Below are 23,257 nucleotides of genomic sequence, written 5' to 3'. Positions count from 1 at the left end.
AGCACAGAAAATAAGTACACTCTACATTATGGCTTTGAATTCTGTCATAATCTTGTCATAGTTTTCATGAATGTGATTTCATCTACAATATTTGAAAAATAGCTATCAAACTTACTTGCAATAATATAAAAATAATGGCAAACCATTGATAAATTTAGTTTTAGATTTAAATATGCTAAAAAATCACAATAAAGTCTATCTCACCCCCAAAACAATGTGTATGCCGTTTATTCATGACTATGTGATTATTTCTACATTTGCTTTCCTTCATTGTACTAGCTTTTTACATTTAAGAAGGAATTTAAGATATTCTTTAGGGCTCTACCAATGAAAAATGTATATTATATTTCGGCAAGTGTATCATTTATAAAATACATGATATAATAAAGTGAATGCAATTTTAATGATCTAATAAAATGAATGCAATTTTAAAATCTGTGTATTTCTGATAGATTAATAATGCATGACTAAAACTGGAAGAAAGAAATAACCTAATGCCATAAGCCTTAGTGAAGGTAATTTATCAAGAATAATAAAAACAATTTTACAAAGATATTTGTCCATGAGGACAGACGGCATTTTAGACAAAAGTATTGTCCTGTGTTTAATCCCAGAAGCAACCAGTAGTAATACTAAAATAAAATTTTTAAATTTTAAACATATTGAGGTATTTCACAATCATATCTATGCATCCTAGTTCATCAATATTAGAAATGCTAATATGTAAGTTTTTGCTAAAACATGGAAATATATTAAGAAAGGCAAAAGTTTTATTGATTTTATGTTATACATAAAATAACAAGCAATGTGTAATTATTTTCATAAATGAAAAATTATAACCTTCACATTTTAAAACTTAAGTTAGAAATTTTTAATTTTAGTTCTCTACAAAATTCTAATAGCATCAATGTTCCCTCAACTCAGATTTGTTTTACAAATGTATTATCTCCAAATACAGGAATGAAGCAAATCAATATACTTGTTTAATTCAGAACATTACACATCAATTATTTATCATTTAAAAGCTGAACATCCAAGTCTTTTAAAGTTCATTTTCATTATTGAATAATACATACTCTCTTGCTTTAGGTTGAACAAAAAAGAGACACATTCATAGAACAACTTTAGATTTAGTTTTAGATGGTCTTTTAAAATTATGCCATTTCTATAATTTTATATAGTAATTTAATTAGATTGCTAACAATCACACCCAATACATGTGACTTTTTTCCTTTAGGATTAGAAAGCAATATTAGGAGTCTTCAGACTCACATAGTCTCCCCAACAACAGTTTGGCTTAGTGCACAATTGTTTTCATAACAGACCGTTTCAGTGAAGAGTCACATCAGACTTGGAGTCATTACATGGCTCAAGAAAAGATGTACAAAAGAATTTAAAACTAGGATCGTCTGACTTCCAATGTAGCACATTTCAGTAAAAACCAAGACTTTGTACTCATAAATATTAATGTTTGCAGATATGCTAATGTTGGTCTCTAAAATTAATTGCTTTAAAACATATCTACATGTAGTAATAATGTAAATGAAGCATGAGAGTGACTAGGTAATGTCAGCAGTCATTTAGCTAATATATTCGCAAGCATGAAAGCTTAATTTTTTAAGTGTTTTCTACTATGAATGTCTGAGCTTAGTTTGTAGAAGTTTGTACAACAGATCCAAACTGATTCCATATGAATTTTGGAGAAAACATTTTGGAGACCATAGAAAATGTAATAAATGATATGTCATAGCTAAATTGTATTTATTTGTAATAATGATTCCAAGGACATTATTATCTCAATATTATTCAAATCTTCAAGAGTAATTATGTATATATACATTTGCTATATGTATAGTTTTATACATATGTTCACATATATGTACATATGTATGAAATTACTCTATATCTATATTGATTGCTAACAAAAATTTTTATTTGCTTGAATGATTCGTTTTATCAATTGGTCCACTGGTTATATTTTAAAGCTTACACAGAGATTTAGCACTGACAACTGAAGACTAATGAATACCATTTGGAATCTACTTTTACCTTTTTTATTTGGATTGAAACAATGACACTAAATTCTGAGGGCTGAGAGCTAACACAAACAGTTGTTCTTCAACATGGTTTCAAATGATGAGGGGGTGCTGTTATGGAGAAATAATTTCTCTGTGCAATAGCTAACAGTTTCTTTAAATCACCTGTGTCTATGTAGGGAGTTAAATTTTGGTTGAAAAGAAGATTCAGAAAATAGCATGAAAGAATTATGTTTCCTGCCTTGACACTGGTTTTTAAGTGTGGGTTACCTGTTTCTCCTTGTCATAAACCACATTACTTTATAAATTATTCTTCCCTTTCGATAATGGGTGAAAACATTAAAAACTATCACAGCTTACTTCCTAAAGATATTATAGAAGGAAATTTATGTTCTAACACAGGCAAACCACACAGTCGCCTGAAGAAAATCCCATCCGACTGTTGTACAGGCAGAACGATTATTCTTAACCTAGCATCAAGTTTCTAGAATGCTAAAAATATTTTTATTTTATTTAATGATTGTGAAAATACCATACAGAGGGGTTACAATTACATAGGCAAGGTAATGAATACATTCATTATCAAGCATTGTTTCCTACTCTTTTGTTTCCCCTTCCTATACCTTCCCATCTCCTCTACCCCAGCCAAAGCTGTAATGTTTATTTTTCAACATAACGTCTTGTACATCTCATTGTTGCAATAGGTCCCCCTGTATCCGTATTTAAACAATTTGTTTTTTCCCTCCACAAATTATACCAACATCAAATACAGCGAAAACAGCGGTTATAACAGTGGGGGAGGGACATACAAAGCAGCAAAGAAATCATCTTATAAATATGTTAGAAACAATAGCAAGAAAGAAAAACCATTTGAGTCCTTATATTGGGGTTCATTTCACCTAACATCAACTTATCTGACCGTGTACTTTCTAGAAAAGAACAATTGATATTGTCATGAAACAGTTGTTCTTTAGAAAAGTAAATTAAAATTCAATCCAGTGGGATGGTTTCATGGTCAAACTAGGATTAGAGCATTTTTTTTGATTTCCTGTTCTCAGTATTTCTTTGTGTCCATAGTAAAATAATAAATCTACATGTAAAGTTATAACTTGCAAAACTTTTCATATACATATTTATTTAGTTAGTTTAAAAGTTATTTACTCAAATCCCAGATGTCTACCTGCATCTGTGGTATTGGTTAATATCAATTATGCCAAGATTATGCTTACTAATTAATTATTTTTGACAGAAAAGATTTTTTCAATTTTAAATTGTTATATAAATTAATACTTAACATGTACAAGATAATAATAATTATGAACATCAATAAAATCAAGTTACATTTTCTTTTTTTCCTTTGGATACCTCAAGTTCATCAGTTTAGTTTCCTTTCATGCTCTGATTTTCACTATCTCTATTTTATAGCTGTATATTTTTCCCTCATGTTCAACTAAAGATTTGTAATATTTGACTCATGTTCATTTTACCCAAGATCATACTGTTTGCACATTGTGAGTCCTATATTGCATTATTACAATGGATAATTTTCTATAGCTATTTTCCTCATTTTAGAAGAAAGTGGATTCTGTGTTTTCTTTTCTTCTTATATTACTTAACAGAAGACCATAAATATCAGCAATTCTATAATCCAGCCTCTAATCTATTAGTTAAAATGTTTACTGGAGCCAACCACCAGTTTCTCAAGTCTATATAATTTTAGCTACTCAGGAAGCTAAGGTATAACATCACGTTTCAAAGCCAATACAGAAAGGAATGTCCATGACACTCTTATCTCCCATTAACTACCAAATAAGACTAAATAAATAAATGCTCAATAGGAAATATACTCATTATCTTGCTCATGTAGCTGTAACCCCTCTGTACAGCATTTTTACAATAAAAAACATATAAAAAATAATTAATTAAATGTATAAATAAGTAAATAAACCCTCAAAATGGAGCTGTGTCTCAAGTGGTAGAGCACTGGCTTTGCACAAAATGTTCAGAGACAATGCCCAGGTTCCCAAATCAGCTAGTCAACCACAGGAATGATTTTGAAAATTTTACAGTCCAATTTTATTTTTGTTATGTTTTGTTTATTGCCAGTCCCAGGGTTTGAATTCAGGGCCTGTTCACTGTCCTTGATATTCTTTTGCTCAATGCTAACACTCTACCACTTGAGCCACAGGGCCATCTCTGGCTTTTTCTGTTTATGTGGTACTAGGGAATTGAACCCAGGATTTTATGAATGCTAGGCAAGCATTCTACCACTAAGCTACATTCCTAGCCCTACAGTCTAATTTTAAATCTACCTTCTGTCAAAATATTTATAGCCATTCACTTGCAATTTTATTTCTTAAAACTAAATAATTCCATGCATAATATTTGTATAATTCCTTTCTCAGAATTTTGACAATATGTTCCTTTTAACATAATGTGGTACATTGGTTGTGATAGTATTTGACACATTACAATTTGAGATATGATAACATTCATTTGATTCTCCACAGGGATTCAAGAATTATAATTAAAAGAAGAGTTACTTAGATTTTTTTGTTAAAAGAAAGAAATTTGATAAAAAAAATCAATTCCAATTATTAACATGTCAGTTGCTCAAAATAAGGCTTGAAAGCCAGTCAACAGTTCCCATTAATGATGAAATTAAAGTCTCCTACATCTTCCCATTCTTCCTAGTACAATGCATCTCTTGATAAAGACTAATAATTAAAACAATCGCCTATCTATTTTCTAATTTTCAGATTTAACTAAAGTATTGCATTTTATTTTTAAGACACACTTTTTAATGGTCTTGGTCTTGGAGCCATCATTGGCCTGGGAGTGGCTGCCCTGTTGTTGGTCCTGGTAATAACAGATGTCAGCTGCTTCTTCATTCGACAATGTGGGCTGCTGATGTGCATCACCAGAAGAATGTGTGGAAAGAAGAGTGGCTCCAGTGGGAAGAGTAAAGAGTTGGAAGAGGGAAAAGCTGCTTATTTGTAAGTGTGGGCCCACTGCACACCCATGCACATCATGTAGCACATTTACACCGAGTGCTCCATCCTAAGTAGGGTCAATGCATTAACTAAGTCACTGGGCATTATTGTTTACCGATCTTGACCTTAAATCTACATTGTGATAAGGAATACATACTTAGAGTCTAATGAATTTGAAAACACTTAGTTCAAAAATCAGCCTTGCAAAAGGATTCTCACAGAAGAGGATCTATGTAGTAATTTTAAAATGAGATATTGTGTGTGTGTGTGTGTGTGTGTGTGTGAGAGAGAGAGAGAGCGAGAGATAGAGAAAGGAAGGAAAAGAAAGAAAGAAAGAAAGAAAGAAAGAAAGAAAGAAAGAAAGAAAGAAAGAAAGAAAGAAAGAAAGAAAGAAAGAAGAAGGAAGGAAGGAAGGAAGGAAGGAAGGAAGGAAGGAAGGAAGGAAGGAAGGAAAGAAAGAGAAGGAGGGAAGGAAGGAAAGAGGGAGGAAGAGAAGGAGGGATAAAAAAGAGGGAAATGCACACAGGAATATTTCTATGTAATTTCCCCTAGCACTTTTCAGTTCATAATGGATTTTTTTAAGTTATAAAAGGTTATCCTGTATTCAATGAGAAAGAATAGATAAAAATAAAAATGTCATAGAAGCATAAACTGTTTAATGGTGCTTCAATTAATGACAAATGGTGGTCACATAAGATTACAGTACAGGTTAAAATTTTTATAGACTCAAGATATCCTTCATAAAGCTAGAGCAAATATATCCCATATATTCATGATGATGTTTGTATAAACAAATCTACTGCTCCATAATGGTATAAAATTATAGTACATACAACAATGAGTATCATTATTATGAATGATGATATCATTATATATATTCATATATATATAAACTAAGTACTTTTTATCTTTACATTAACTCACATTAACATCAACTTATTTTCCTGTAAAATGTAGCTTTTGCTAAATTTTGAGCTTCATTATACCTCCTGTTCTCTCTCCACATTCTCTCGTTGTTTCAAAGCACTAGATAATTTTCTTGAAATATATGAAGGTGATAAAAGTCACTTACAATATTTTAGTTATTTTTTTCACTTCTTGATAGAGACATTTCAACTATAACACATACTTTACCTGTTTTAAATTTTATTTTTCAAAATTTTGTAATTGAATCAATATTTCAAAGGACATATTTAAACTGTTTCTTAAATGCTTAGATTATTTTATGCTTATAATGTACCTAGGTGAGGGCAAGTTATTTGCTATAGACTTCATTTATGAAACTTAAAGATACTGTACAGTAGCATTTACATGAAAAATACTTTTGCAAAATAAGTTTTGATTAAAACAAGAGATTTAGACAAAATGACCTGACTTCTTTCTGCTTATTTTAGATGAAAATATATGGTCAAGCAAATCCACACACAAAATTCCTAATACTTTTAATACTATTAATTCCTAATACTTTTTATGTTAAAATACTTTTTATTTTTAAAGGATGGATTTGCTTAAATTGAGTTTGAGGATGTTTTATAGTGAATATTTTATTCTATTAAAATAAAATGGTTTCTTTTTTCTTTCTAGGAAAGATGGATCCAAAGAGCCAATAGTGGAGATGAGAACAGAGGATGAAAGAATTACCAACCATGAAGATGGGAGCCCAGTAAATGAGCCAAATGAAACCACACCACTAACAGAGCCTGAGTATGTGTCTAGAAGCTTTTACTTATTTTGGATGATAATGAGTATAGTGATAATCCTTTTTCATCATTTTGTAGTAAGAATTTATGAATACCCACATTATTTATAAAGAAAATACTTTTAATGAAAACTTGTTAAAATCAATTATTGATACATTTCATAGGAACTTTTTGTATCAAGGTCAGAAAACATATACTGTTCAATCATATGTTTAGAATTTTCTTTAATAACATTAAGAATATAAAAGAAAGTCAATATTTCTTATTACATTGAATTTTAAAGTATATTGCTAATCCTCCTGTATTTGAATTTCACACAACAGAAAATACTAACAATTATTGTTTAAAAAGCTTGAGAACTTAATAAATCATGCAGATGACATAGTAAAATTTTCAACTATTTATATTCCAAGACATTAAATACACCTTAATATCAATCGATTATAAATCCAAGTGGATCTACAAATCCAATTCGTAATTTAATTAGTTCCACCCACATTTTTGCATTATAACACATTATAATAGACAATATTAATAATTTTATTATCTGTCAGTTTTCAAATCAGTTTGATGATAGTTTTGTTAGCTTGTTTTTCGATGTCATAATAATATTTTCTTGTATAAACAATGACTTAAAGATTCAATTATATCTCCTAAAATTCCTGAACAAATTGTGTTTATTATTACTTTTTCTGTTTCCTTCCAGAAAATTGCCTTTAAAAGAAGAAAATGGGAAGGAAGTCCTAACCCCAGAAACTATAGAAATTAAAGTTTCCAATGACATCATTCAGTCAAAAGAAGATGACAGTAAAGCATAATGACAATGTTACAGCAGCTTGATCAACAGTAAAAAGAGCATCTGGATCACAGTGAACTTATGACCAAAACTATTCCATTGACCTTAATTTCTTGGGAAACTTCTAGCTTGGAATAGAGTGTACACATATACATAGGATCAAATACTCCTGCCCATGGCCTATTTCCTTTATTTGTTGTTGTTGTGGTCGTTCATTTTGTTAACAACTGCAATATAAATACTTCAATGGCACCAACTCTTAGGTATCAATTTGATTATAGGATTGAAATATTGCAAAGAATTACTGGTGAAAGTGTTCTACTTCTTGAGAATTTTGTCTTACATACCATCAACAAAGCACTTCTAACTCTAAGAAAAGAGACTGTAATCAGACAAAAAAGTTTTGTGGCCTAAATATTGGGAAAGTCCTGCATATGTGTGACTCTTATCTTTGCCAAATACAAGGCTAAAGTGGCTTCTAGCTTATAGTGAAGACACATAGGAAAGCTTACACATTTTATCAGGAGAATTTCAGGGAACCAGGCTTAAGAGAGAGCCACTTATTCACTAACATTAAAAATTGAGGAAATGTTGGAAAAATCTTTCCCACTTATGATTACTGTGCATTTTTCACACTGTTTTTTGATACACTGAAGTACCAGATCAAAATTGTTACTCATTTGTAAGAACATTAGTTGTATATAAAACTAACATGATTATAGAGACTTTCCCATATGTTGGTCTCTTTGTGTATGCCATTCTCACTTACAATGGATCACACACAAAAAATAAACGTATTACAAGTAAATATGATTTTGATTTCTGCCCTCAGCTTCAAATAAAAGAAATTGAAATGGGAACAATATCTACATCTTGTCTGCATATATTTCTACACATGATTGTATTTTATCTTTAAATTTACCAAAAAAAACAAACAATAAAACTTAGTCTTTAAAACTTCAGATCACATCTTCAGTCATGTTCAGTCCATGCAAGGTTAAATCTTTTAATGTGCTTAGTCCCTTAGTAAATTAAAGTAACCACTGGGAATTAGACACCAAAGTTTAGTTAAATGAAAGAGAAACAATTTAACTTTCAAATGTGCCATAGAACTGTCAATGGTGAACAATTGCATTTCCATTGTTTTTTTATTCTGTGTCTTGTAGGTAGAATCCATTTTAAGATTTCTATTAAGTAACTATGGTTACACAACCACAACCATATGTTTTTCAACATAAACATTGTAATATCAGTTGTTAATGCATAAATAGCAGAATACAATGTTTCTTAACTTCCAAGCTATGCAAGCTCCCAGAGATAAAAGCCTGAAATATGATTTAATTTATATAGAAAAAAAAACATGGATTTGTGACTACAGATATCCATTGGGAGCAGGTTTTAGATTATTTCTTACCTAGATAGCCAAAGGTGTCTGTGGGCCCCTTTACATTCATAAACTTCACTCTTCAGCTATTGCATAAAGAGTTCAAATGTGGATTGACTAAAGATTCATTCCTATAACATTGGATGGGTTTTTAACACTGCAGAGAGAAACTGCTTTGATAGTGTCTTTCTGTACTTATAACTTGACAAAATCAAATACAATTATCAATGCTACTCATGAGCATTTTTTTACTTACCAGTTGTTTAGAAGTACCAGTCGTGGAGATGAATAAGTCACTTTATATTTTTACATTGCTGACTCTCAACAGAACCGAATATGACTATCTGCATGCAGAGGCACCAGAGTGTTATTTTGTTAATCTTAGGGTTATAATGCAATCATCTCCCCTTGTGACAAAAAAGTGAAGAAAAATGAAAGAAACTCTGTGCCTACTTGGGAATTTTGGCAGTGTCTACAAAGCAAAGCAGTGAGGCTTGGTTATCTAATTGGCTGTTCACAGATTTGACTTTTATTGTCTAGATTACAGTTTGTATGATAATTTGGGTTGATTTATTTTATTGTTTTTGTACCAATGTGCTAAAACTAGTCAAAACACTTGAAATTTGTTGGGGCATTTTGTGTGTATGTGTGCAAAGTGAACAAGCTTAGTAAAGTATAAAGCATTAACCATGAGGATTAATTTTTTCATTAATAAGCCAAATGGTTTAAATGAAAGATACTGAAATAATTCACATAATTGAGAAAGCAATTCCGCATGTTTACTACTGTCACCATTGTGTTATACAGAAAGAACAGTGAAATCAGAATAAAGAACAAAATAGTTTTGTGTCTTTTCAGTTTTAAAATTGTTTCCTAATTTCTTTGGATTTTCCATGCAATTTACTTTTTTCATCTATCTATCTGTAGCTGTATATCTATACAAGATATAGATATATAGATATTGATTTACAGATATGAATATGTGCATATGTATAAATATATGCAATTAATATTTCCCCTCATATGCAGAACTTAGAGCAAATGAATGGATAATTGATGAATAATAAATTCAAACAGTCGGTTTCAAGGACACAGATTCTGTTATCTGAGATCTCTTAAGTATTGGTCTTCGATTTTTAAACCAATGAAGGTACATTGTATTATCATCATAAACAGGTTTTTTGTTTCTAACATTGCAAAATCAAATTTTTCATCAATTAAGAAATACCTTGTAGTAAATTGAAAATTTTTAGTAGTATTTTTGTCTTATTTCAGATTAAAACCATTTATAAGTGTGCAACTATTTATTTCTTTGAATCCTTCAACTGTTAGTAAAAATATGTCAAGTTCTCTGAATATAAGTGCTGTTAAGATTAACCAAACCCTATACTATTTTAAACCGAGAGGCAAAAATACCCCTGAGATACTGAATTTTTAAAATGTCATGTGCAATTAAATAATAATAATCTATATTCAACAACCTTTACAAAGACACAGTAATATCAGAATTTTAATGTTTTACTTTTTTAAAATTGACACAAATTAATGTGTCAATCTATTTTACAATAATATGAAAAATTAAGAATTGTGATTTCTACAGATTTATTTGTTATTTTTGCAAGAAAGACATATTGTCACCTATTAATACTAATACTTAACATTAATGTTTCTTAGTTTTCCTTTATTCTTGATATTAAAAATATCTACCAATACATTTTTCACAGGCTATTTGTTTCAATAAACTTCATATGAATCAGTCTCTGAATTAAACATTTATATAAATAGGAGCTTTATCATACTTTTAGTTTATCTTTCTTATTTTAAATAATTGAGAGGTATTTGTGCCTTCAAATTAGCTCAACACCTGGCTTTATTAAAAGCAAAATACTGTAACTGCCAGGATCATTGATATATTTTGTTTATTCCAGTGATGCTCAAAATACACTGTTTTATTTTTGTTAAATAAAGAGCTCAATTCAAACTAGTTTACTTGGATATCAAATTCAAATATTATAAATTATGTTGTGATTTATTTTCCTATTATAAATTCTTTTAAGCTTATCAGAAATATTTTATTTTGTTGTTTTTCTAAAGAATAAATGCATTCTAGATACTGCTGAAATGGATTTGTTAAACAACTGTAAGTTTAAAAATCATAAATTTCTTGGGTCTTCATTATGACTGTCAATATGTATTTGGTTTGGAATCATGAATCATCCAAGTGATGATAAGATAATTACTGATGAAATATGTACAATTGAATGGATAGTAAGGGTATTCTTCATTTCTTAATTTTAAAAAGTATTGACAGAGCATATTACAATTATTTATAACATTAGCAATGTTCTTTTACATGGAGAATAATGTAAATGCCTAATTAGAATTACTCATGGAGTTCTTTTTTATAATCTTATTCAGAGTTCTTATTCAACAAATTTTATTAGCAGGTGAACATATTTTTTTAAATGAGATAGCAAACATTATTTATCTCTGGAGAGAATAGACTAGCATCTCCGTATTAACTTTTCCCAGCTTTCTTAAATAGTCTCTGAAATTGAAATTGTTTATGGATATTTTGACATATGCTAAAAGTAAAATTTTTGAAGATTAAAAATTTAAGACATTCTAATCATAAATTGGAAATCCTTCAAGAAAATATTCTATGTATGGACTTAATTATGTCTGTGATTGAGAGAGTTTTGAGGCTACCCAGAGTCTTTGATAACTGAAGTATAAGTATTGCTGTACCCTTCCCTTTCTGAAAGCTGCATTTACCCATGTAGATGCAGATGTTTAACAAAACTAAACAAACATAATAATCACTTAGTTATATTCTTTTATGTAAAAGTCAGACTTTATATATAGTGCCAAATATTTATTTGACTAAGGACCCTTAGTCCAACAGTTCATACTTCCAATATAGAATTTTACCCATCTCTTGTCAATTAGTTGATAGTATTGCTTGAATTTTCTCTTTTTTTACTATGCTTTTGATTTTCTGATCACACAATATTTGTAATTATTAGTATAAAAATTGCCCATATAAACTTAAATATTGCAACTTCAATTTTCTTTTCTGAAATGAAAAAAAGCATCTTTTAACTAGTAGACTTAGTTTCCATGGATGAGGATAAGCAAAGTGTTGATGTTGGAACATTTTATTCACAACCAGAGAGAAGAACAGAGAAAGAAAGAAAGGAAAGAAACCATATTGCAATCGAACTTCTACTTTAGTAATAAATAAGAAGGAAGTGATTAAGTGACTACCAGGAGTGCTCAGCCAGGTAGAAAGAATTTTTCTTACATGTAAATTAAGGCCAATTTGACTGATTTCTGGGGGGAAAATCCTAACATATAGTGAAATCCAGAAAAGAAACTTAACAGACCTAGGAACCATGATTCTATTTAATATGTTTTAAGAAACAATAGGCTACTGTAAAATAAGTGACAAACAAAAAGCATAACTGTTCCAATTCTTTAAAAAGGCTCATGGTTTAGCATTTGCTCATATCCCTTCTTAGAAATAGGTCAACTTCATAGAGATAAGGGTTAATTTGATTTTAGTACGTGAATTTTGTATTGTGTTCAGTATGCATTAAAACATACTTTTGTAATTCCTTTAACTTATATATTCCATTCAAATTCTACTATTAGCTACCATGTTTTTTTCAATAGAGTATGTCCCTATGAAATGCTGTATATATATGTCTAAATTGTAAAAATTATACTGCAAATGTTGAAGTTTTGTATTTATGAGAGACATTGAAAGTATGGCTTATGGTATATCAAAATTGTCACTCTTCACCATTTGTATATTAATAGTAAAGATACTTTTACTTTAATAAAGCGTTGAGTTTTTATTATTTTAAATAATGGTCTGCATTGACTGAGCTGAAGGCTTGACAGGTTCCCAAAGCTTCCCTTTAAAAGTAGGGACTCTTCACTTAAGAGTCTTTAACTTCAATTTCAGAATAAGAATTTCTGGACATGTCACAATGGTAAGAAAACTTGTCAGAGCTTTACTGAGTAGGCAAATGAGCAAGCAGGTATGCAGATATCTGAAAAGAAAGGCAGACAGACACTCTAACAGAGTGGGTATTCTAAAGGAGAGATACACAGCTTTTTGGCTGTCGGGGTATTTATACAGTAGAAGCAAAGGGTCTGACTTCAAAGTTGTGGAAAGATAGGTGTTTTACTTTGCTCTAATTATGCCTGTTGTTACACTTTCTGAGTTTCTATATGTTTTGGACATTTTTTTTCCAGGTAAGAATGCATCCTGCCATAAAACAGATGCTTATTCTTCAGATAAGGAAAGGGTCCTGTTGTCTACATTCAATAGGAAGTTGCTTCTCAGGAAGGCATACATCTTGCCAAACAAATTCTTGGGGTGAGAAATGCATCTCTCAAGAAGGAATACATCCTGTTGCTTTTCTCTGGAGCATAGATGGTGCTAAAACCATTCCCTACTCTATCCGGTATTATTGATCCCTAAAATGACTTGGTCCCTTGATATTAAGGGAAGCAGATGGGTGAAGATCCATCTTCCATAAGTGGCTTCAAGCTGAGCAGCAGTATTGGTTCTGCCTAGCTGAGGACTACAAGTCTTGGTCTATCTTATTGAGGGTAGCATAAGAAATTTTTTTTACTATATTTTTATTGTAAAAATACTGTACAGAGGGGTTACAGTTACATGAACAAGGGCATGAGTACATTTCCTATCAAGCATTGTTACCTCCTCCTTTGTTTTTCCCCTACCATCCCTTCCCTCCCACCTCCACAACTAAATTGTAAAGTTCATTTTACAGCATAGTGTTTTGTACATCTCATTGTTACAAGATGGTTTTTGCCAACTTGTTTCACTATGAATTAAAATCTTTTAGCTTAACTCGGTGCCCAAATCAGAGAGATTACTGACTGAACATTTGGCTTAAAATAGTGGCCTTTCACATGCTAATGCTGTCCTGATACATTGCATTTTCATTACCTAGAAAGTTCTAGAAATGTACATTTCTGGACCTCAGCAGATACTAGTTGAGTCTTGGACTCTGGGAAAAAGTAGAATAATACATGACTTAATGACTCTCTTATGACTGTTAATGCACACTGGAGATCCATTTGGCTGGAGACATATTTTTTTCCATTGGTAAATATTTATCAACCTAAAAATGACACTACTAAAATAGAAGGTTATGCTTTAGAATAGACTATGCATAGCCACCAAACCCTATGTTGTAAAAATATAATTTGGGAGGAAATACTCAAAAACTCAAGTAATTTTGTAATAAGAACATTGACATGAGTTAAAAAATATTTTAAAGGTTATTTTTGTAGAAACTAAATCCCATTAAGTTCTATCTGGAACATTTCCTTTAAATTAATATGAGAGTTACATTTTTTTTCTGTTGGTCATTGGGCTTAAACTTTGGGCCTGGACCCTCTCCCTCAGCTCTTCAGCTCAAGGCTAGTGCCCTACCACTTGAGCCACAATGCCACTTCCGGTTTTCTGGTGGTTTATTGGAGATAAGAGTCTCAGACTTTCCTGCCTGGGCTGGCTTTGAACCGTGATCCTCAGATCTCAGCCTACTGAGTAGCTAGGATTACAAGCATGAGCCACTGGCTCATGTATCAAATTATAGTCTCTAAATTCATCACACTCTATTATTGAATAGCAATTTATTACAATTTCACTTGGTTAAAGATGAAGATGCTTCTTGATGGGAATCTTCTATGTTCTCATAACTCAATATTGCTACCATGGCAGAGACAGCTGACTGACCTGTTCACCCCAAACCACAACCTCCAGTCTTTCCTCCCCACATTCCATTCCAGTCAAAATTTCCTGAAATTCTCTAGTCTATTCTCCAGCCCAGAAACTTAATAGAAATATGAAAGCCCATTTCCTTATCCCACCCACTCAGATAACTGCACCTAATTTCCACTGGGCAGGCCACACCTGCTCAAGCCACTAACCTACATAATAGGTTCCCAGAATCAGATCTTTTCAGGCCATTACCAAGAACTCTCCAGGTATGTCCCAAAATTCTTTGCAGCCTTCTGTGCCCTTGCAGTCTGAACCCATAGCTCTACATTACTCCCTCCACTCCTGCCCCATTATGTGCCTTTTGTCTCGATTCTCCTTATGTCACCATAACATACCTCTTCGATCTGGTCTGTGGAGTTTGCTTTCTGCTTTTTTTTTTTTTAATTCTAATATCCTTATGAACTAAATTTTGGTCTTGATATTGTTTTATTGGCAATACTAAGATCTTGGTGTTTGTCTTTGTGTTATTTATTATGTTAGAAACACTTTCTGACTTCTGGAAAATATGTAGATCAGAAAAAAATATTGGTTAAGTAACATGTTATGTCTGCCCAGGAGAATACCCCCCACCTTTCCTCTTCATGAAAGATAGCACATAGCATTACCAGAAATCACCTGCCTGAAACTAGTATCACCTGACTCTCAATCACCTGACTGTGAGTCTGCAAAGGACCCCAGATTCTGAGGTCACTTCTTCATCTGTTATGGTCACAACTCCCAGCCATTCCCTATACAATCCCACTCCATCACACGTTCCCTCCCTCTCTTTTGCTCTTCTCTCTCTGCACACCTCTGTCTCCTGTGGGAAGGCAATTTGTTCGCCCCTAAATAAAATCTTTTCTGACTGAACCATGTGGTAGCCTCCTTTTCGTGAACCTTACCCAACATTCTCCTTAAATTCTACTTAGAAAATTTTCAATATGTCTCTATCTTATCTCTCCCTTGCTTGGAACTCCTCATCATATCTGAAAACAACCATCATGGTAGGTAGACTGTATACAGTATTTTCATTAGTCAATATGACATATTTGGGAAGCTCACTGTGTTTCCAATTCTTTGTGCAATTTACACTGATTAAAAAATACAAAAACAGAAAGCAATTCTATCAAGAATATCATGATGGTGGTTATAGCATTCTCATTTTAGCAGAAGAACTTAGATTTTAGCATGTACTTGGATGACAAATCTGTGTAAAATCTGAACATCTTTTCAGGAAACAATTGACCCTTCCATGATGCAATTTTCCAGTATACTACTACTAGGTAACTAGCTGGACATGCCCCAATGACACAACGTTTTTCTTTGTTTTTAGTAGTTTGGAAACAAGTCTTACTACAAAAGTCTGTACTAATAAGAAGTAAACACTAGATAACTAGACAGAGATATAGATATTTACATCTAAATTTAGGTTAGTCCCCTCATGTATTGTATACTTCAATTAAGCAGCACCACTAGAATAGCTGCATGATTTTTTTTGTACATTTCTTTATTGTAAAAATACTGTATAAAGGGGTTACAGTTACATGAGCAAGGTAATGAGTACATTTCGTATTGAGCATTGTTGTATCCTCTTTTGTTTTTCCCCGACCATCCTTTCCCGATTTTTAAAGTATATTTGATCATAAGATACAAGGAAGCCACATTTTCAGAGGCTGAATTGGAGTCTTCATTAGTGATTGTGAGCAGACACATGCCTCTGAAATACAGTATTGAATGCATTTAATACTGTTAGGAAACTGAGCCATGAGGGTGGTAAAGAAAGAGTAGAAAAACAATAGCAACAGAACAGAACAACTCTAATGGAGAGTAGAGAAGAGATGCTATGGTGACCTGAGAAGAATCAGGAGACAGGAGGCATGGCAAAATGGTGGCCAAGGTGGAGGGGGCTATGTAGAATCATGGTAAAGAGAGTTCAAAGAGTCTCACAAGTTCATGGTACAGGTCTGGCAGGACCAGGAGCCTATTGCCTAAGCCCTACCCCTGCTTCTAGGAATTTAGGCATGCCTATAACCTGGGAGTAGGAGTCAAATTTCACTTCCAATTGTTTTCTGAAAGAATCCAAGATACCAAGATGGCATCAGTTAGACCCAGTATCCATATTTCAATATTATGATTTTTATATTATATATTTATAATATGAGACATAAAATATGTTTTAGAATATATATTACTTTGTACAGCATGTATTTAATACATATATATGTGCTATATATTAGAAATGTATATATGTCATATATTGTCATATGGGAAATAAATCATGAGATATAGAGAAGCCACCTTTAGAGAGGTTGAATCAGGAGCCTTTATTAGAAAGCTGGCAACTGCAGGAAGACACATATCCCCAGAAAACTTGTAACTTCAAATACATTCACACTGTTAGAAACTGAGCCATGAAAAAGAGATTGATATGGAAAAAAAGAAAAAGAAACTGAGCCATGAGAGTAGTAAAGTGAAGAAAGAACAGAAAAACCATACCAACAACCAAGACTCCAATGAGGAGCTAAAGTGGGATATCATAACCTGAAGAGAGCCAGGACTCAGGAGGTGTGGTGCAAAATGGTTCCTGAGCTGGTTGGAGCCTTGGTTAAGGGGCAGAGTCACAAGTAGCTCAAGAGTCTCATGATTTCATGGCTCAGGACTCAAAGTTCTGATAACCTATTACCAACTCCCTGCCACTACCTATAGGAATTCAGACACACCCATCAACTGGGAGTGGGACTTCACTTTCCTTCACCAAGAACAAAAGATGGCACCAGGTAAATCCAATTCCCTATCATCCACCACGTTGCCAAGATGATGCCAGTTAGACCCAGTATCCTAATTTCAATATTAAATATGTGTGTAACTGATCTTCAGGAGAAAATTTATCAACTTCAGGTAACATTGATTTGCCTGATCTCATATCTAGTTTTCATTCCAGCTTGTTGAAGAGCTTGTAAAAATCACTCCCTTATCCTCCCCCAAGTCTTATGGAATAATTATTACATTTAAACAAAGATCCATAATTTCTGACTAAAGAGCAATGGGCATTTTGCTAAAATCTATAGTTGATCTCTTGGAGACCTGGAATTATTTAGAGATTACATACTTACAATAATCAATGTTGCTGAAGGATTTCAAAAAAGTCATTTAATTGATCACATACCTTAAAATAGCCTATCTGCAAATTTGAATATTTGTGATTTTCAATTGTACATTAGTAGTTGAATTTACTATAAATTTATTCTAAGAGCACATTTTGTATGCTATAAGTAGTTTTAAATTTATAAAATTTACTTTGAGATCTAGAGTACAATTTATCTTGGCAATCTTATCAGTGCAATCTTGAAAAGAATGTTTTATATGTTGCAGTTGGGTTGAGTGATCTATGAATTCCAATTATGTCACTGGTTAATAATAATATTTAAAAGTATTATATATCATTATTGATTTTTTTTGTCTCATGGCTCCATCAATTATTTAGAGAGTTGTATAAGAAACCTAGCCAATCTCTGTGAATTTGCTTTATCTTTACAATGCCACTAATTTTACCCCTTTTATTTTGAAGCCAATTAGGAGATATATTAATATTTTTGGTGAATTGGCTCAATTGTTATTGTAAAATTGATCTAGCTTACTCCTGATGTTACACATTCTTCTGAAATCTATAAAAAGTAGCTACAACTAAAAAGTTCATGTCACTAGATATAACCAATGTGAATGACTCAAAATTCTTTGCTTAGAAAATAATTCAGATATTCAAGAACACATATTTCTTTGATAACATTAGTACAATTAAAAATCGACAGAAAATTTAAAGTATTACCAATAAAATAAGGAAGATCTGTGATTTTTCTCAGCATGGGAAAATATGGTGGGAATGAGAATAAAGGCTACAGAAATATTTTTGGAGCTAATATTCATTAGTATTGTGTGTTTCATTTTACACAGGTGTTTATTCAGACAAATCGATCATATTGTTATTGCTCACAATGTACATACTTTATATTTGGCTTACATGAATGAAATGAAAATGAAAAAGGAAAATTCAAATTTAAAGTCCTAATCATATTTAGTGACACTATATTAAAAGTGGACTATGTTTATCACATGCAGAATAAGGATGACTCAAATCAAAAATATATTCTCAATATGAACGATGCATGAGTTACAGAGAAACAAGTGTTAGCTATAAATAGCTTGTCATAAACTACATTGTTCCTTTACAGTTTAACAGAGAAAATGGGATTTATTCCTAAATGATATAGTATATTTGTTTTCATTTGGAAGCATTTTAGTCTTGATTTTCTAGAAACAGAAATTATGAAAAACATTAAAAAATAATATTTCATTTTTGAATTTTTTATTATTGATTTTTTAGTTGTACAAATTGTTACAATTCCAGGTTATGAAAATAATGTTTCTTGTTTAATGTCACCTTTTCATTTTTTCTCATTCCTCCTAATCCTCAAATTACATAGTTTATTTTTATGTATAATTGAACAAATATAAAGACTACATTTGCTCACTTTCCCTTCATTCCTCTGTCCCCTCTTTTCCCACTTCTACTTCCTGGAATTCCATTTCCTATTATTTGTTTTGATAAACAGTACTTCAGTTGTTAATAGTAATATTTTAAATTATGATTATTATATTCTATTTTTATTTGTATATATTTATTGTAAAAATGTTGTACAGAGGGGTTACTGTTACATGGGTAGGGTAATGAGTACATTTTGTAGCAAGCATTGTTACCTCCTCCTTTGTTTTCCCCCTACCATCACTTCCCTCCCTAACTTCTCCCGCCCCCCCCCCCCAGACATTGTAAAGTTCCTTTACAACATAATATCCGTACATCTCATCATCAGCCTGCATCCCCATTTAAGCATTCTCCAATGTCTCTTCCCCTCCCCAAATTACAAAACTGTATATAAAAGGTGCAGAACACTGGCATCCAATCCAGTGAACGCAGGGGTTATACCATGGGGGAAAAGCATACAACAGAAACAAAAGAATCACATAGTGCATTGTAAGTACATTAAAAACAATAGCAAGAAAGAAAAAAAAAGACACTTGTGTCTCTGTCTTGGTGTACAATTTGCTTAACATTATCTCATGTGGTCATACGTACATAGCCTTTGACCTTCTCTACTTGTCCTAGACATGTACTAGTCATTACAAACAAAGGAAACCATAGGATCTATGTTTTTTTGGGCCTGGCTTACTTCACTTAAGATGATTTTTTCCAAGTCTTTCCATTTCTTAAAAACTGAGGCAATGTCATTCTTTCTGATGGAGGCAAAGAATTCATATATATATATATATATATATATATATATATATATATATATATATATAAAATTTTCTTGATCCATTCATCATTTACTGAGGGACATCTGGGTTGGTTCCATATCTTAGCTATGGTAAATAATGCTGCAATGAACAGGGTTGTGCTGGTAGCTTTGGTATGACCTTGTTTGTGATCATTTGGGTAAATGTCCGAAAGTGAGATTACTGGGTCATAAGGGAACTCTATGTGGAGTCTTTTGAGGAACCTCCATTCTTCATTCCAAAGTAGTTAAACACTCCCACCAACAAGCAGTAGGGTTTCCTTTTGGCCACATCCCCTCCAGCATCTATTGTTACCAGATTTCTTGATTATAGCCATTCTAACTGGGGTGAGGTGGATTCTCAACGTTGTCTTGATTTGCATTTCTTTTATGGCTAGAGACATTGAGCATTTATTCAAGTGTCTATTGGCCATTCTTATTTCCTCTTCAGAGGACACTCTATGTCTTTAGCCCATTAATTAATTGAGCAGTTTTTTAATGTATAAAATTTTTTTATTATGAAAATACTGTACAAAGGAGTTAAAATTACATGGGCAAGATAATGAGTACATTTCTTATCAAGCATTGTTGCCTCTCCCTTTGTATCCCTTCTCATCTTCCCATGCCTACCCCCCATCTTCCCTCACCCCAGCCCCCCCCCTCACAGCCACAGTTGTAAAGTTTGTTTTTTGACATAATGACTTGTACATCTCATTGTTGCAATGGCTCCACCTGTATCCTTTTTAAACGATTTGTTTTTGCCCTTCCCCTCCACAAATTATACCAACATCAAATACAGTGAAAGCAGGGTTTATATCATGGGGGAGGGACATTCAAAGCAACAAAGAAATAATCTTATAAATATGTTAGAAACAATCGCATGAAAGAAAAAAAAATTGAATATTTATCTTGGGGTTCATTTCCCTAACATCAACTTATCTGACCTTTTCTGCTTGTCTCAGACATATACCAGTTTTTGCAAATAAGGTAAACCATGGGGCTTATTCCACCCAGCAATCCCACTTTTGGGCATTTACCCAAATGATCACAAATAAGACCATACTAAAGTTACCAGCACAACTATGTTTATTGCAGCATTATTTACCATAGCTAAGATATGAAACCAACCCAGATGCCCCTCCGTAGATGAATAGATCAAGAAAATGAGCAGTTATTTTTTGAAGATTTGTTACCCAAAAAAACTATAGAAAGAATTAACAAAACAAAGAGTTGGTTCTTTGAAAAAATTAATAAAATTGGCAGACCCTTAGCAAATCTTATGAGGAAAAAATAAAAGAGAATACACCCAAATAAACTCAGAGATGAGAATGGAAACATCACTACAGAAAAAGCCAAGATTCAGTATATGATAAGGGGATACTTCTCAAACTCTTATGCTAATAAGTTTGCAAATCTGAAAGATATGGACAAATTTCAAGCAAATATTGACTTGCCTAAGCTAAATCAAGATGATTTAAACCAACTTAAGAGACCCATATGAAGCATCAAAATAGAAGAAACAATAAAAGACCTCCCACCCAAGAAAAGCCCATGACCAGATGGATTTACAGCTGAATTCTACAAGGCCTTCAAAGCAGAAGTCACATCAATACTCCTTCATCTCTTCAAAGAAATTGAAAGCAAAAATTCACTACAACACTCTTTTTATGAAGCCATCATAACCCTCATCACAATACCAGGCAGGGACTCATCAAAGAAAGAGAACTATAGGCCCATTTCTTTGACGAATATTGACGCAAAACTACTCAACAAAATCTTCGCCAATCTACTTCAACAACTCATCAAAAAAATCATCCACCATGATCAAACAGGATTCATTTCAAGGATGCAAAGCTGGTTCAGTATACACAAAACACATCAACAAGAGCAAGGATAAGAACCACATGATTATCTCAATAAATGTAGAAAAAGAGTATTTGACAAGATCCAACACCCCTTTATGATGAAAGCTCTGGAAAATCTAGGAATACATGGAACATTCCTCAATACAATAAAGGCTGTATATGACAAACCTACAGCCAGCATTATACTTAATGGCGAAGAGTTAAAGCCATTTCCTCTAAATTCAGGAACAAGAGAATGATGTCCACTCTTTTCACTCTTCTTCAACCCAGTATTAGATTGCCTAGCTATGGCAATAAGACAAGATGCAGACATGAAGCAGATCCAAATAGGGAAAGATGAAGTAAAACTTTTCCTCTTTGCCGATGACATGATCTTGTAATTGAAAAACCCCATGGATTCCACTCCCAAGTTACTCGAGCTGATCAGAAACTTTGTCAAAGTAGCAGGGTATAAAATTCACGCTCAGAAATCAATGGCTTTCCTGTATGCCAATGATGAGAAGAGCGTGGCTGAAATTAGGAAAGCAACTCCATTCGTAATAGCTGCACAAAAAATAAAATACCTAGGAGTTAACTTAACAAAAGAGGTGAAGGACCTGTATGATGAAAACTTTAAATACCTAAAAAAGGAAATTAAAGGAGAATTAAGGAAATGGAAAAACCTCCCATACTCCTGGATTGGGATGATTAACATTGTGAAAATGGCAATACCGCCAAAGGCTATCTACAAATTCAATGCTGTACCTATCAATATCCCAAACTCATTCTTCAATGAAATAGAAGAAACAGTCCAAAACTTCATATGGAACAATAAAAGATGCCGATTAGCAAAAACAATTCTTAGTAGAAAGAGCAGCACTGGAGAAATATCAATTCAAAATTTCAAACTCTACTACAAAGACATAGTAATCAAAACAGCTTGGTACCAGCACAAGAACAGATCTAAGACCAATGGAATATGACTGAAGACCCAGAAATGAACCCACAGACCTATAGCCACCTAATCTTTGACAAGGGAGTTAAAGAAATAGAATGGAAGGTGCTATATTGAAAAATGAACTTTACAACTTTGGAGGTGAGGAGTGTAATCGTGGAGATGAGAGGGCAGGGATGGTAGGGGAAAAACAAAGGAGGAGGCAACAATGCTTGATAAGAAATGTGCTCATTACCTTGCTCATGTAATTGTAACCCCCTCTGTATGGTATTTGCACAATAAAAAACTTACTAATAAAAATAAAGAAATAGAATGGAAGAAAAGCAGCCTTTTCAGTAAATGGTGCTGGCAAAATTGGTTAAACATTTGTAGAAAACTTAAGTTAGATCCATATATATCACCTTGCACCAGAATCAACT

At 32.5% G+C, this 23,257-nt stretch overlaps 1 protein-coding gene across 1 annotated transcript in view; it reads left to right on the top strand.

The window, feature by feature from the left end:
- Ncam2 (neural cell adhesion molecule 2) overlaps positions 1 to 7,547 on the top strand; it is a 311,886-nt gene extending 304,339 nt beyond the window's left edge. Inside the window, exons 16-18 of the mRNA XM_042676924.1 lie at positions 4,828 to 5,032; positions 6,614 to 6,733; positions 7,436 to 7,547. Of these exons, the coding sequence (XP_042532858.1) occupies positions 4,828 to 5,032; positions 6,614 to 6,733; positions 7,436 to 7,547 (437 nt within the window). The remainder of the gene's footprint in view (positions 1 to 4,827; positions 5,033 to 6,613; positions 6,734 to 7,435) is intronic.
- Positions 7,548 to 23,257: the final 15,710 nt, after the last annotated feature.

The sequence above is a fragment of the Dipodomys spectabilis genome, unplaced genomic scaffold (genome assembly GCF_019054845.1).
Source record: "Dipodomys spectabilis isolate Male_0828 unplaced genomic scaffold, ASM1905484v1 ptg000032l, whole genome shotgun sequence".
Lineage (NCBI taxonomy): Eukaryota > Metazoa > Chordata > Mammalia > Rodentia > Heteromyidae > Dipodomys > Dipodomys spectabilis.
This window is presented reverse-complemented; position numbering and strand designations above follow the sequence as displayed.